The 12993-nt window shown below is 38.6% G+C and overlaps 1 protein-coding gene across 6 annotated transcripts in view; it reads right to left on the bottom strand.

Moving 5' to 3' along the window:
• The window catches only part of VPS54 (VPS54 GARP complex subunit), a 110459-nt gene that overhangs the window by 5317 nt on the left and 92149 nt on the right, over positions 1 to 12993 (bottom strand). For 5 of the 6 annotated variants that reach the window (XM_015557890.1, XM_015557888.1, XM_015557889.1 and 2 more), the window contains 5 exons: positions 10284 to 10389; positions 9296 to 9383; positions 8641 to 8762; positions 8446 to 8526; positions 1361 to 1468 (listed from right to left, as the gene is read on the bottom strand). In XM_015557890.1, coding sequence (XP_015413376.1) covers positions 1361 to 1468; positions 8446 to 8526; positions 8641 to 8762; positions 9296 to 9383; positions 10284 to 10389 — 505 coding nt within the window. Of the gene's footprint in view, positions 1 to 1360; positions 1469 to 8445; positions 8527 to 8640; positions 8763 to 9295; positions 9384 to 9924; positions 10027 to 10283; positions 10390 to 12993 lie in introns of all 6 variants that reach the window. The other variant, XR_001512278.1, reaches the window with a different exon arrangement.

Here is a 12993-nt window from a genome sequence, read left to right as displayed (position 1 = left end):
CTTTTATTGACTAAAATGTAACATCTGCATCATAAGGGTACCAGAAGGAGAAGAGAGAGAGCAAAGATTGAGAACCTATGTGAAATGACCCAAACTTCCCTAACGTGGTGAAGGAAAAAACATAAGTCCAGGAAGTTCAGAAAGTCCCAACCAAACAAGATGCACCCAAACAGACCCAGACCAAGACATAGCATGATTAAAATGCCAAGCAAAAAAGACAAAGAGAGAATCTTAAAAGCAGCAAGAGAAAGAAAGTCAGTTACCTACAAGGGAGTACCCATATGACTGTCAGCTAATTTCTCAACAGAAACAATGCAGGCCAGAAGGAAGTGGAGAAATATTCTAAAAGTGATGAATAGCAAGAACCTACAACCAAGATTAGTCTACCCAGCAAAGCTATCAATATGCAATGCTGAAAGGTATCCTTTAACAAGAGGTAGAAGAAGAGAAAGTTAAAGATACAAATTATGAACAACAAATACACATCTATCAACAAGTGAATCTGAAAATCAAGTGAATAATCTGATGAACAGAATGAACTGGTGATTATAATAGAATCAGGGGCATAGAAAGGGAGCGGACTGACTATTCTTGAGAGGGGGGAAGGAAGGGGTGAGGGGGATGTGGGAAGAGACTGGACAAAAATCGTGCACCTATGGATGAGTATAGTGGGGGAGTAATGAGGGGGGAGGGGGGTGGGGGAACTGGGTGGAGGGGAGTTATGGGGGGGGGGAAAGAGGAACAAATGTAATAATCTTAATAAAGATTTAACTAATCAAAAAAAAAAGTGAAGAGAACTGTGATATTTCTGTAGACGAAGACAGTAGGGACAGTAGGTGGATACTTCATAGGTGGAAGGTGCTAAAGACTATACATTTTGCTTTTTCCTGGTTTGTGCCTATTATAGATCACTTATGCTGATATAAACATTAATAAAACATATTAATTTACTTTATGTGCCATCTGATTATTAACTATCACTAATTCCTCCCCTATCCAATTTGGGTTAATAATATACTTCATATTCATTGATAAATGACAATTCTGATTTTTAAGCTAATAACATAATAAATTGTGTAAACACAATCTGGGACCTCTAATACCCAATGGACAAATGGAAAATGTGCTTTTTACAATTGCTAACCATATAGCAAAGCTATTATTGCTTTGACTTAGAGTAAGGGGCACTGTGAAATCAGAAATTTTTATCTATATTCCATAAGTCAATATAACAACCTAAAATATAATCATATTAGAATATGAACTAAGCTTAATTGTGCCAAAAGTATGTAAAACATAATAATTCTACATGCATATTATATATTATATATAAAAAGTAGTTTTAGGAATTACTACTCACTTGTGTTTGCTCTTCTGGAAGGAGGTCAATTATAGCTTCATGCATTTTTGTCATTTGCTTACAAATATTCCTGAAACAGGGAGAAGGAACAGGAGCTTTCACCTCATACTGGCAGGGAAAAATAAAGAAAATTATGTTAATGTCCCACAGACAAAGATTTTCGCCCCTACACATCTAATATAGTGCTTAAGCTCACACTTCAACTGTGATCTGATCTACCCCTGCAAATCTCAAGAACTTTTCATTAAATATCCTAATCTACTTTGAGAAAGACACATAACCTTGTGACTAAGAGCACAGGCTGCTTTCCTTAAGATGACCTGCTTGGGTTCAAATCCCCGTTCTTCCAGCTGTTAGTTATGTGACATTGGGCAAGTTCCCTCATTTCTCTACATCTCAAAGGACTTGCTATGAGGATTTTAGAAGATGGTCCATAAGAAGACAAAACAGTGCTTGATACAAAATAATACTCAAATGTTAGCTACTAATCTGTCTCAATATACAATGATGAAGCATTAAAGTGGGCCCTTCAAATGAACAGATTTTTAAAACATGATTTTAAGAATGCGCCCTAACTGGTTTGGCTCAGTGGATAGAGCGTCAGCCTGCGGACTCAAGGGTCCCAGGTTCGATTCTGGTCAAGGGCATGTACCTTGGTTGCGGGCACATTCCCAGTAGGGGGGATGCAGGAGGCAGCTGATCGATGTTTCTCTTTCACTGATGTTTCTAACTCTCTATTCCTCTCCCTTCCTCTCTGTAAAAAATCAATGAAATATATTTTTGAAAAAAAAAGTTCTATTTTAATAACCAATATAATAACCACTAGAGGCCCATGGCATGAATTCGTGCACTAGTGGGGTCCCTTGGCCTGGCCTGCAGGATCTGGCTGAAACCAGCTCTCCAACATCCCCCAAGGGGTCCTGGATTGCGAGAGGGTGCAGTCCAGGACGAGGGACCCCACTGGTGCACAATGAGGGCCAGGGAGGGATGCAGGAGGTTGGCTAGCCAGGGAGAGACCGCAGGAGGGCTCTAGGGCGTGTCCGTCTCGCTCAGTCTTGATTGGCTGGACTCCAGCAGCAAGCTAACCTACTGGTTGGAGAGTCTGCCCTCTGGTGGTCAGTGCACATCATAGCGAGCAGTTGAGCGGCCTTAGTATATCATTAGCATATTACGCTTTGATTGGTTGAACGGACGAACAGACACTTAGCATATTAGGCTTTTATTATGTAGGATATTTACCCTAAGGTTAAGGAAAGACATGTTCCACAATGGTCTATACTAAAAATTTAAACTTAGGTAAATTCATTTTCTTATTCTTACATCTAGAACAATACCTGGTATGATTTATATAATCATCTTCTGGTCCACCTTTTAGAATTCACAGCTTAAATTATATACTATTTTTATTTATGAGACATATTTGTGCTAAATATATTTTAGATATACTAAACATATAGTTTATTAAAATCATGAGCTCTAATATACTGCTGTAGCAGGTAGAAGTCATCATGTGACTGGACCAAGATAAGCAATGTTCTGACCATCCAAGGGTTTGTCTCTCTTCAGCCTAGAAATACATCAAACATCCCCTTGCTTTTCTTATTAATAACAGCTCTAAGACATAATTCACATACCATAAAATTTACCTTTTTAAAGTATACAACCAATTGGTTTTTAGTAAACTCAGTTTCATAATCATCACCACTAGTTTCCAAACATTTTCATCACTCCAAGAAACCCCATATTCATTAGCAGTCACTCCCTATTCCTCCCTCTCCTTAGCCCCTGGCAACCACTAATCTCAATAAATGGAATCAAACAATATGTGGCTTTTTATGACTGCCTTTTTTCACTTAGCATAGAGCTTTCAAGGTTCCTCCATGTTGCAGAAAGTGTCAGTACTTCATACTTTTTATGACTGCATGATATTTTATTGTATAACTGCCACAGTTTACCCAATCATCAACTGATTGACATTTAGGGTTATTTCCACTTTTTTGCTATTATGAATAATAATGCTATGAACATACATGGTCAGATTTTATTTTGTGTAGGTACATTTTTTTCAATTCTCTTGGGCATATACCTAGAACTGGAACTACTGGGTCATATGGTAACTATATGTTTAACTTTTTGAGGAAATGCCAGAATGTTTCCAAAGTGGCTGACCACTTTACAATCCCATCTAGCAGTGTATAAGGGTTCCAATTTCTCCATATCCTCACCAACACTTGTTACTGTCTGTCTTTTTTATTTCAGCCATCCTAGTAGTTATGAAGTGGCATCTCATATGGTAACATCCCCTTATCTTAACTACCCATCTATATTGGACTGAATTGTATTTCTCCAAAATTCACATTTACTTGGAACCTCATGAGGTCATACTGGATTAGAGTGGGCCCTAAATCCACTGATGTGTCTTTATAAAAGAAATGAGAGGGAAATTTAGACACAGAGACACACAGAGGGAAGACACCCATGTGAGGACAGAAGCAGAGATTGGAGTGATGCATCCATAAGCCCGGGAATGCCAACAACTGAGAGCAAGCTCAAGCTAGAAGAGGTAGGGAAGGATTCTTCACTAAAGCCTTCAGAGGAAGCATGGCCTGGCAATGCTTTGATTTAGAGCTTCTAGCCTCCAGAACTATGAGAGAATGCATTTATGTTGTTTTAAGCTACTCATTCTGTGGTAATTTGTTATGTCAGCCCTGGGAAAGGAGAAAACTCTCCAAGACCTTCCTTCACCCCTGCTTTTCCTAAAGATACTATTCTTTCCATCTTACATTCCCCAATCTCATTTCTTCAGTCACCTCAACTTGATACTGTACCACTTTATTCTCAACCCTTAAAAAAATATGGTTATCGCAAACACCCAAACCACACTTCTCCACTATTAACAATCTTCTGAAATTTCTCTGGAAAAATCACTAAAGATGTTCTAACTTCTAAATTTAGTAACTCTTCTAGTTCCCCTTCCTCATTGCTCTGCAGTATTTCACACACTTGTACACTTGAAATACTATCCTCATGTAGCACAATGCTTTCCTGGTTGCCCTTCTCCTTGCCTTCCTCTTTTTGTCACCTGCCTCTTAAGCGCAGTTTCTTTACTTATTTCCCTTACTTATTTCCTTCCCTTTTCTCTCTCATCAATCTCATGACTTCTAACAAAGCTCTAGTCATGAACCACCTTATTGAGTTAAGTCATACATTTCCTAGATGTTCTATTCCGTAACCAAGTTTACCATGATCTTACCCAAACCTGATTTCCTTCCCTGTTTCAATGACTACTGCTGGTATTACAATCCTCCTGGTCACACAAACTTGAAATCTCCAACTTGGTTTCTATTCCTACTTTTCCTTGTTTCCTTGTATTAAATCAGAGATTAAGTCTCATCAAATTCACTTTCAAGTTATTTTGCATATGAGCACTCTAGATCAGAGGTTCTCAACCTCTACACTACTGACATTTGGGTCTAGATAATTCTTTGTTGTAAGGGCAGCCTGCATATTATAGGATATTCAGCAACATCCTTGGCCTCTCCTCACTAGTTACCATACCATATCCTACTTCCCAAATGTGACAACCTAAAATGTTCCCAATATTTCTGAATGTCCTTTCGAGGACAAAATTGTCTCAGTTGAGGCTTTCAATTCTTCTCACCTGAAAAAAATGCAGTAGCATTTTCAGGGGTCCAGATATTAGGTTCAACAAATATTTACTAAAACCACCTGGAACATAGAAAACTCTGAATAAATATTTCCTTGGGTGTGTGTATGCAGACATATGTTTATATGTAAGTACATGGCTATTTATGTGTCTTGTATGTGTATGCATATGTGTGTGTATGTGTATGCTTGAATGAAGGGGTCAGATACTCTGCTAGTTGGAGTATACAAAGATGAATTAGAGAAAAGTCCCTTTGGGGAGCTGAGTGTCTAAAAGTTAGTTGGTGTTCCAGAAAGCAGACATTGCATGATACAAGAACAAGGGCGAAGGACATTTTGATGGTAGCAGAGATGGCTTCCTGAGCAGCACACCAGGACTGCTGAGTCTTCAAAGGTAAAAAAAAAATTAAGTGAAACAGAGAGCGGGCTACTGGTTGCCAGATGGGAGGGAGGCTGGGAGACAGGGTGAAAGAGGTGAAGGGATTAAGAAGTAAATTGGTAGTTACAAAATAGTCACGGGGATATAAAGTACAGCATAAGGAATATAGTCAATGATATTGTAATAACTGTGAATGATGCCAGGTGGGTACTGGAAATATTGGGGGAAGAACTTTGTAAAGTATATGATTGTCTAATCACTATACTGTACACCTGAAACTAATCTAATCTAATAAAGCGGGAATATGCAAATTGATCATCACACTGTCACAAAGATGGTGGTGCCCATAGCCACAAGATGGCGGTGCCCAGTCCCCTCATCCCCACCAGAGTCCTGCAGTCCCAGGGTAGGGAGGCGGCAGGCAGGCAGCACAGCTGGACCTGCCCCCAGGTGGGTCCAGTCACGCTGCTTGCCTGCCGCTGGAGTCCCCCAGTCCTTTCAGCCCCGCTGGCAGCAAGCAGGCAAGCAGGTCCCGCAGACAGCAAGCAGAGAGTAGGGCCTGCTTGCTTGCCCATCGCTGCGGCAACCGGCAGGCAGGCCCCATAGAGAGCAGAGAACCATGGGGAGCGGGTCTAAGCCATCAGTAGGACATCCCCTAAGGGCTCCTGGACTGGAGAGGGTGCAGGTCGGGCTGAGGGGCCCACCCCCCTACTCCCGTGCATGAATATCGTGCACAAATTTCGTGCACCGGGCCTCTAGTACAAAATAATGTTGAATGTAAACTGTAACTGAAAAATAAAATTTAAAGTTCTTAAAAAAATTAAGTGAAAGTATTTCAAATACAGTACATACTTCAAAGCCATTGTACATACTATATGATTAACACTTTTAAAATGCAACTGTGTGATTCATTAGTTTATAAACTTTTGAGTTGTGCTTCTGTTTAAAATTTAGAAAGCTGCAAGAGTGTGCTGCTACTACCTTAACCACAAGAAAAAAACTGGAATAATTTATAAATAACTTCTTAAACTCATCAGAGAACAGAGGTCACGGAAACCAAGTAACTAATTCCAAAGAGTGACAAGGCCCTCTAAGGAGATGGGACATAGCAACTGTCTCATAGGAATAAGAAGTGATCAACATAGAAGCAGATAAGAAAACAACAAACATTTTAACAAATTCTCAAAGGCCAAATGTGGACTAGCATAGAGTACATGAGGACCCTACCACAGGAGAGTCTGCACTCATGCACAAGGGTCTTCAATAGGTGCTTATCAGCAACACTGGAGTCAGGACAGGAGACCAGAGAGAGATACATGCAAGCAGGAAGAGGTACCACTAGGGAAAAGTAACAAATGCCATCTACTTCCCCGAACCCTCTCCTTATACAAAGCAAAAAACACTCAAGTCTCTGATAAAAGACACCAAACTCCTTCATCCCTGGAGTCTCTGTGTGAGGATTAGAAACAAAACATGCCTGTTCCAGAGGGAAGGAAGGAAAACACCTTAAGCCCAGGATCCTACACCAATCAACGCAGAGGCTGGCTACTCTTCGAGGAGGGATGGGAGCAAAGGCTTCACCTCTAAGGACTCACATGACCTGATTTTAAGACTTAGAATAATGTTACAGTACAGACATATAGATCAATGTTCAGACAGACATATAGATCAATGGAACAGAAGAGAGTCCAAAATGTTGTAAATTAACAAAAAGATAGTCTACTGATTTTTAACAAAGGTTCCAATAAAAAAGATAATCTTTTCAAGAAAAGGTGTTAGTTAGATTTGAAAAAAAACAAAAACAAAACTTTGACTTATATTTTGCATGACAGTTGTCCCTTAAACCAGCGGTTGCGGACCACCGGTGCTCTGTGAGGTCCAAAAGGTTGGCGACCACTGCCTTAAGTAACACAGGCGTTAACTGAGAAGGTGTACTTATTCACATTATTTTTAAAATCCTGGTTTGTTCAAGGGTCAGCCTTTTTGATACAGGGTTGGGAATCTGCAGATGCAAAGAGCCAACTGTAGTTAAGATTTGGCAGGGTCTAAAGTTACATGTGAATTTCTAACTGCAGCAGGTGAGTGTCCCTAATCTCTAATTATTCAAGGGCCAACCATTTATACAAAAATCAACTAGAAATGGATGACAGACATATGTAAAACCTAAAAAAATAAAACTTCTAGAAGAAAACACTTTAGTTACTAAGTAACTAAATATCTTAGTTACTTAGGTTATACAAAATTTCTTAGGACACAAGAAACATGAACAATAAAAGAAAAAAAAATGACAAACTTAAGTTCATCAAAATTAAAAACTGCTTTGTAAAGTAGTTAAGAAAATGAAAAGCTAAGCCACGGACTGGAAGAAAATATTTGCAAAGATATTTAATACAGGATTTGTAACCAGGGCATATAACTCAACACATTTAAAAACCTAATTTATTATTTATTTGTTTGTTTATTCATTTATTTATAAAGTACATTTATTAAATCTGGGGACAGTGAAACAAGAAAGGGCTTAGGATAAAAGAAGCAACATGAGAGAACCTCAGTGGGGCTGCCATGGCTCACTGGAAAATAGAAGTCACAGTGACAGAAGTGAGTCAAGGTGTGGCTGCTATTGGCTCACTGCCAAGTCAGAGGAAAGGAGACGGGACCTTGGAGACAGGTTCAGCTCAGGATGAGCTGCTGCTGCCCATTGCTCCCCTGGTTGCAAGTGTTGTGAGGGCCCTTAGAACTTTAGAAGAAAAGCATGTCTGAGAAAGAAAGGTATGGGCGTGCTCCAGAGGGGGCCTGCCCCAATTTTTTAAAATAAGCAAACAATTTGAACACTTTACCAAAAGAAAAGATATGGATGTTCATCTTTGAAATCATCCCTCCTTCCCCTTGGACTCCTCAGAAGATGAATATCAACTATTTGGGCAATCTGAAGATTTTATTGAGTTTTTTTCTAAACCCTGAAGAATTTGATTTGTCTAGACAACTATGAAAAAGTCACAATGCCTTTAAGCAAAGCCAAATAATTTATATAAATCATTACCTTAGATAACAGCTTGTCAAATAAGCTATCCATTATCGCTACAAGCTTAGCTGATATTTCAGCTATGTGGTCATGGTAATCCTGTAATGAGAAATAACATTGCATTTCAAAGCCTTTGGAATACATCTAAAAAGATACTTAACAATTCAGGAATTAAATTTATGCAATTCCAATAGAAAATACATGAAAAAGTACCTTAGTGATATGATCAAAATGCCTAAGCATGCTATATTGCTTAGGCTGCAGCCGGGCTTCAAAATGAGCCCGGATCACAGGAATGTAGTGCACAATTAACTGCAAACAGCGTGAAGAAAGGGCTAAAGATCCAAGTGGTAGGCATATCATGGAAAAACAAAAAAGGATATTAGTTAACTTTAAGTACATATCAAGTTAAGTAAAAAAAATCAATAAATTTTATACAAACCCCAATTTATTTCATAAATGAAGAATATTGTAGCAGAAAGCAACATATTTGGTACTGAATAGTGTAATGAACATGCTGATTTTCCAAATGGATTCAAGTTGTATTACTGGCCTGAGGAAGCTGATGGCACAACTGATTTTCTCCTGATACTCATATATCTTTCATCCCAAAGTACTTTATACATAAAGCATCTTAACTTTCTACAGTGGTGCAACTTCCAAATAACATACTTGCTAAAGTGGAAATTCCTCATAACATTTTCCCAGAAATTAATTTTTCAATTATGGTAATACATAAAAAAGGGAAGTAGCACTTGCTACTTTTAAAGCCTTTGGTCAGAGCCACAAGAACATCTACTAAAAACACGATGAGTATAGTAGCGTAATTATAACACCTCAGTTGTGAATTAAATTCAAGAATACATACCCAAATTTTTTGTAGTTATTGTTTTCAGTCCAACAACTTGCAGTGCACCAGCTCCAAGAACTAACTGACAACTTCTTGAATTGAAGTACTAACAAAGGAAGGAGAGAGAAAAATCCAACAATTTATTAAAAATTATTCTTCATATGTTGGCAATGTGCTAACAGTTAAAAAATATGCATTCCTTTTTCCTCTCATTCATTGACCAAATGAATTTTCTAGTAGGAGCAAGTAGGATCTATTTATGTAATGACAAAAAAAAAGGGGGGTAAGGGTGTTCCTAAATGATAATATTTACTGTCTGGTAGAAAAAAGTTAAGAAATTCTAAAAATCAATTGTTCAGAAATTATCCTTTAATTTGCATTCACAGAACTAGTTCAGTCATTTTCCTCGGTCATTCTTACTGGATAGTCCTATTTTCAAAAGGATAACAAAATCTTTCTGGACTATATGACAACTCTATTTTGGGACCAAATTAATTGACAGATTAGACATTTGAAAAAAATGAAACCTTTTCTTCATGTTAGCAATTAAAAATATCTGTTAATATGAAACAGCTGAATAAAATTATCACTACATTTTTATTTTACATCAATGATTCTGAAAGAATGATTTAAGAAAAATCGCTAACCTTAGTGAGATGAATTTTGTAAAGTTCAGTGAATTCCTTCCATGCACATTTGAAACCAGTCCAGGTTTTTTTGACCTAAGTGGCCTCAGTCATGTTCAGCACCTAACGAACAAATCATCTCCTGTCTCCAATGTCATTAACAACTCTATGGGTGTAATGAGGAATCACTAAGTGTAGAGTGAGAAAGAAGCAGGTGGCCTTCTTCCAGTTACATGTGATTTAATCACAATTAAATGTCACAAAATTAATGTGTTAAAGATAACTTAAACTTGAAATGTATTACAGTTGGAAGATAGGTCACACCCTAAAGAATTACTTCTACCAAATATGTTTGCATAACAGAGTAAAATCATACCCACCTTCAATAAATCTGACAGACGAGTAAGCATGTCAGTAGTAACAGATGGGATATTATCCACACACTGGCAATATTCAAGGATAATTCTTATCAACAACAGTACAGTTCTATAAGAAAAGAAAGATGATTCAATAGGCAGTCAAAATAAAAATAAATAAAACTGATTCAGCACACAAAAATCAACGATGATCCTGGTAACTGCTAAATTACGTTTTACCTACAAGCTTAGCATAGTAAGTACTCATTAGGCTGGGGGGAGAGAGAGATTCCTAGGGTGCGAAATTAAGGAGGCACTCAATTTCAGGATCATGCAATTGCAGGGTTAGTACTTACATGACACTGAGAATGAATACCTCCTTAAATTTTGTGCTGTGGGCACAAGACTCTCTGTATGGCATCCTAATTCTCATCTATAAAGCAGGTATCCCATTTTTGGCCAATTCAGAAACACTGACAAAAAGGCTGCCCAATGTTTCTGATTATGTAGTAGATCCTCAATCCTAACTGTTGAATTAATGACGGGAACCTAGTCTAGATTTTCTTAATGAGATCAAAGAGAAACTGTGGCTTCTAAGAGCAACTTAAATCTTAAGATGTTTATTGGTAAGTCATGTAGATAAAAAACAAAAGGGCCTAGCTGGTTTGGCTCAGTGCATAAAGCATTGGCCTGCAGACTGAAGGGTACTGGGTTCGATTCCAATCAAGAGCACATGCCCAGGTTGCAGGCTTAATCCCCAGGAGGTGGTGTGCAGGAGGCAGCCAATCAATGATTCTCTCTAATCATTGATGTTTTTATCTCTCTGTATCCCTCTCCCTTCTTCTCTGAAATCAATAAAAATATATTAAAAACAAAACAAAAACAAAAGGGGGTTCTTTGGAACAGTGGTCGCCAAACTTTTGGACCTCATGGACCACCAGTGGTCTGCGGACCACTGGTTGGTGACCGCTGCATTGGAAAGTAATCTGAGGTGACCTAATAATAAATTCCCAACTAGACAGGTCATGGTGGGTGGTCTTGCTCCAGGCCTATAACTTTTTAATAAAGATTTATGTTTGCCTTGAGCAATCCCCGTCCATTGTTTCTGTGCATCTAGTCAGTGGTCGGCAAACTCATTAGTCAACAGAGCCAAATATCAACAGTACAACGATTGAAATTTCTTTTGAGAGCTAAATTTTTTAAATTTAAACTATATAGGTAGGTATATATTAACTTAATTAGGGTACTCCTAAGGCTTAGGAAGAGCCACACTCAAGGGGCCAAAGAGTCGCAGTTTGCTGACCACTGCCTAGGGCAGTGCTGTCAGAGGTGACACGCAAACTCATTTTTTTGGTTGATTTTTCCTTGTTAAATGGCATTTAAATATATAAAATAAGTATCAAAAATATAAGTCTTTGTTTTACTATGGTTGCAAATATCAAAAAATTTCTATATGTGACAAGGCACCAGAGTTAAGTTAGGGTTTTTCAAAATACTGACATGCCAAGCTCAAAAAGTTCGCCATCACTGGCCTAGGGAATAACAGTGTTGCATCTTCTTTATTAAGGAGGGAGGGGAAGAAAGATTACATGGAGGTGGGAGAAAGTAAGGTGGGGATGGAATTATAGGACAATTAACAAGAATATGAGCTCTCTTTAGTGTGGTTAGACTTACTTCAAAGGTGTATTAACCTAAGCCCTAACCGGTTTGGCTCAGTGGATAGAGTGTCGCCCTATGGACTGAAGGGTCCCAGGTTTGATTCCGGCCAAGGGCATATACCTTGGTTGCAGGCACATACCCTGTAGGGAGTGTGCAGGAGGCAGCTGATCGATGTTTCTCTCTCTCATCGATGTTTCTAACTCTCTATCCCTCTCCCTTCCTCTCTGTAAAAAATCGATAAAATATATTTAAAAAAAAAAGGTGTATTAACCTAGATCAGTGGTCAGCAAACCTCAGCTCGCAAGCCACATGCGGCTCTTTGGCCCTTGAGTGTGGCTCTTCCACAAAATACCACGTGCGGGCGCGCACTTACAGTGCAACTGAAACTTCGTGGCCCATACGTAGAAGTCGGTTTTCGGCCTGGGCAAGTCTATTTTGAAGAAGTGGCGTTAGAAGTCAGGGGGTGTCGGTCGGTCGGGTGACGGGATACACAGCGCCAGCGAGGTGCACAATTCACGCATGAGTTGGGTGAGCTAGTCAGTCAGCAGTCTCATTGTGCAGTGGTTAGTGCTAGTTGCGTCCGCAAATCGTGCACAGGTGACAAAAGTACCTACTCAAAGCATCAAGTTACCTGTATTTTTCCAACTAGCTGCAAATCCTACAGGTATTTTTGTCATCAATTTAAGAAGTGTAATTATTTTGTGTTGGTGGCTTTATTATTATAAAATGAGGACGTTTTTAGCAAAGGCCAGCTTAGGAGTACCCTAATTAAGTTAATAACAATGTACCTAACTATATAGCTTAAGTTTAAAAAATTTGGCTCTCAAAAGAAATGTTAATCGTTGTACTGTTGATATTTGGCTCTGTTGACTAATGAGTTTGCTGACCACTGCCCTAGAGCACTTGAGATCTTGCTTCCTGGCACATGTCTTCAGTTTGGCTCAAATTAACTCTTATAAAAATTCTCTACAGGACTGGACATTTCTTACATTGACGGTCACAAAAGATTCTTCAAAGATGAGAAAGGATTTATCATTAGCAGGATATATCAGAAGTTGAAAAGAACTTTAAATTA

This window comes from Myotis davidii, unplaced genomic scaffold, assembly GCF_000327345.1.
Source record: "Myotis davidii unplaced genomic scaffold, ASM32734v1 scaffold6, whole genome shotgun sequence".
In the NCBI taxonomy this organism is placed as follows: Eukaryota; Metazoa; Chordata; class Mammalia; order Chiroptera; family Vespertilionidae; genus Myotis; species Myotis davidii.
This window is presented reverse-complemented; position numbering and strand designations above follow the sequence as displayed.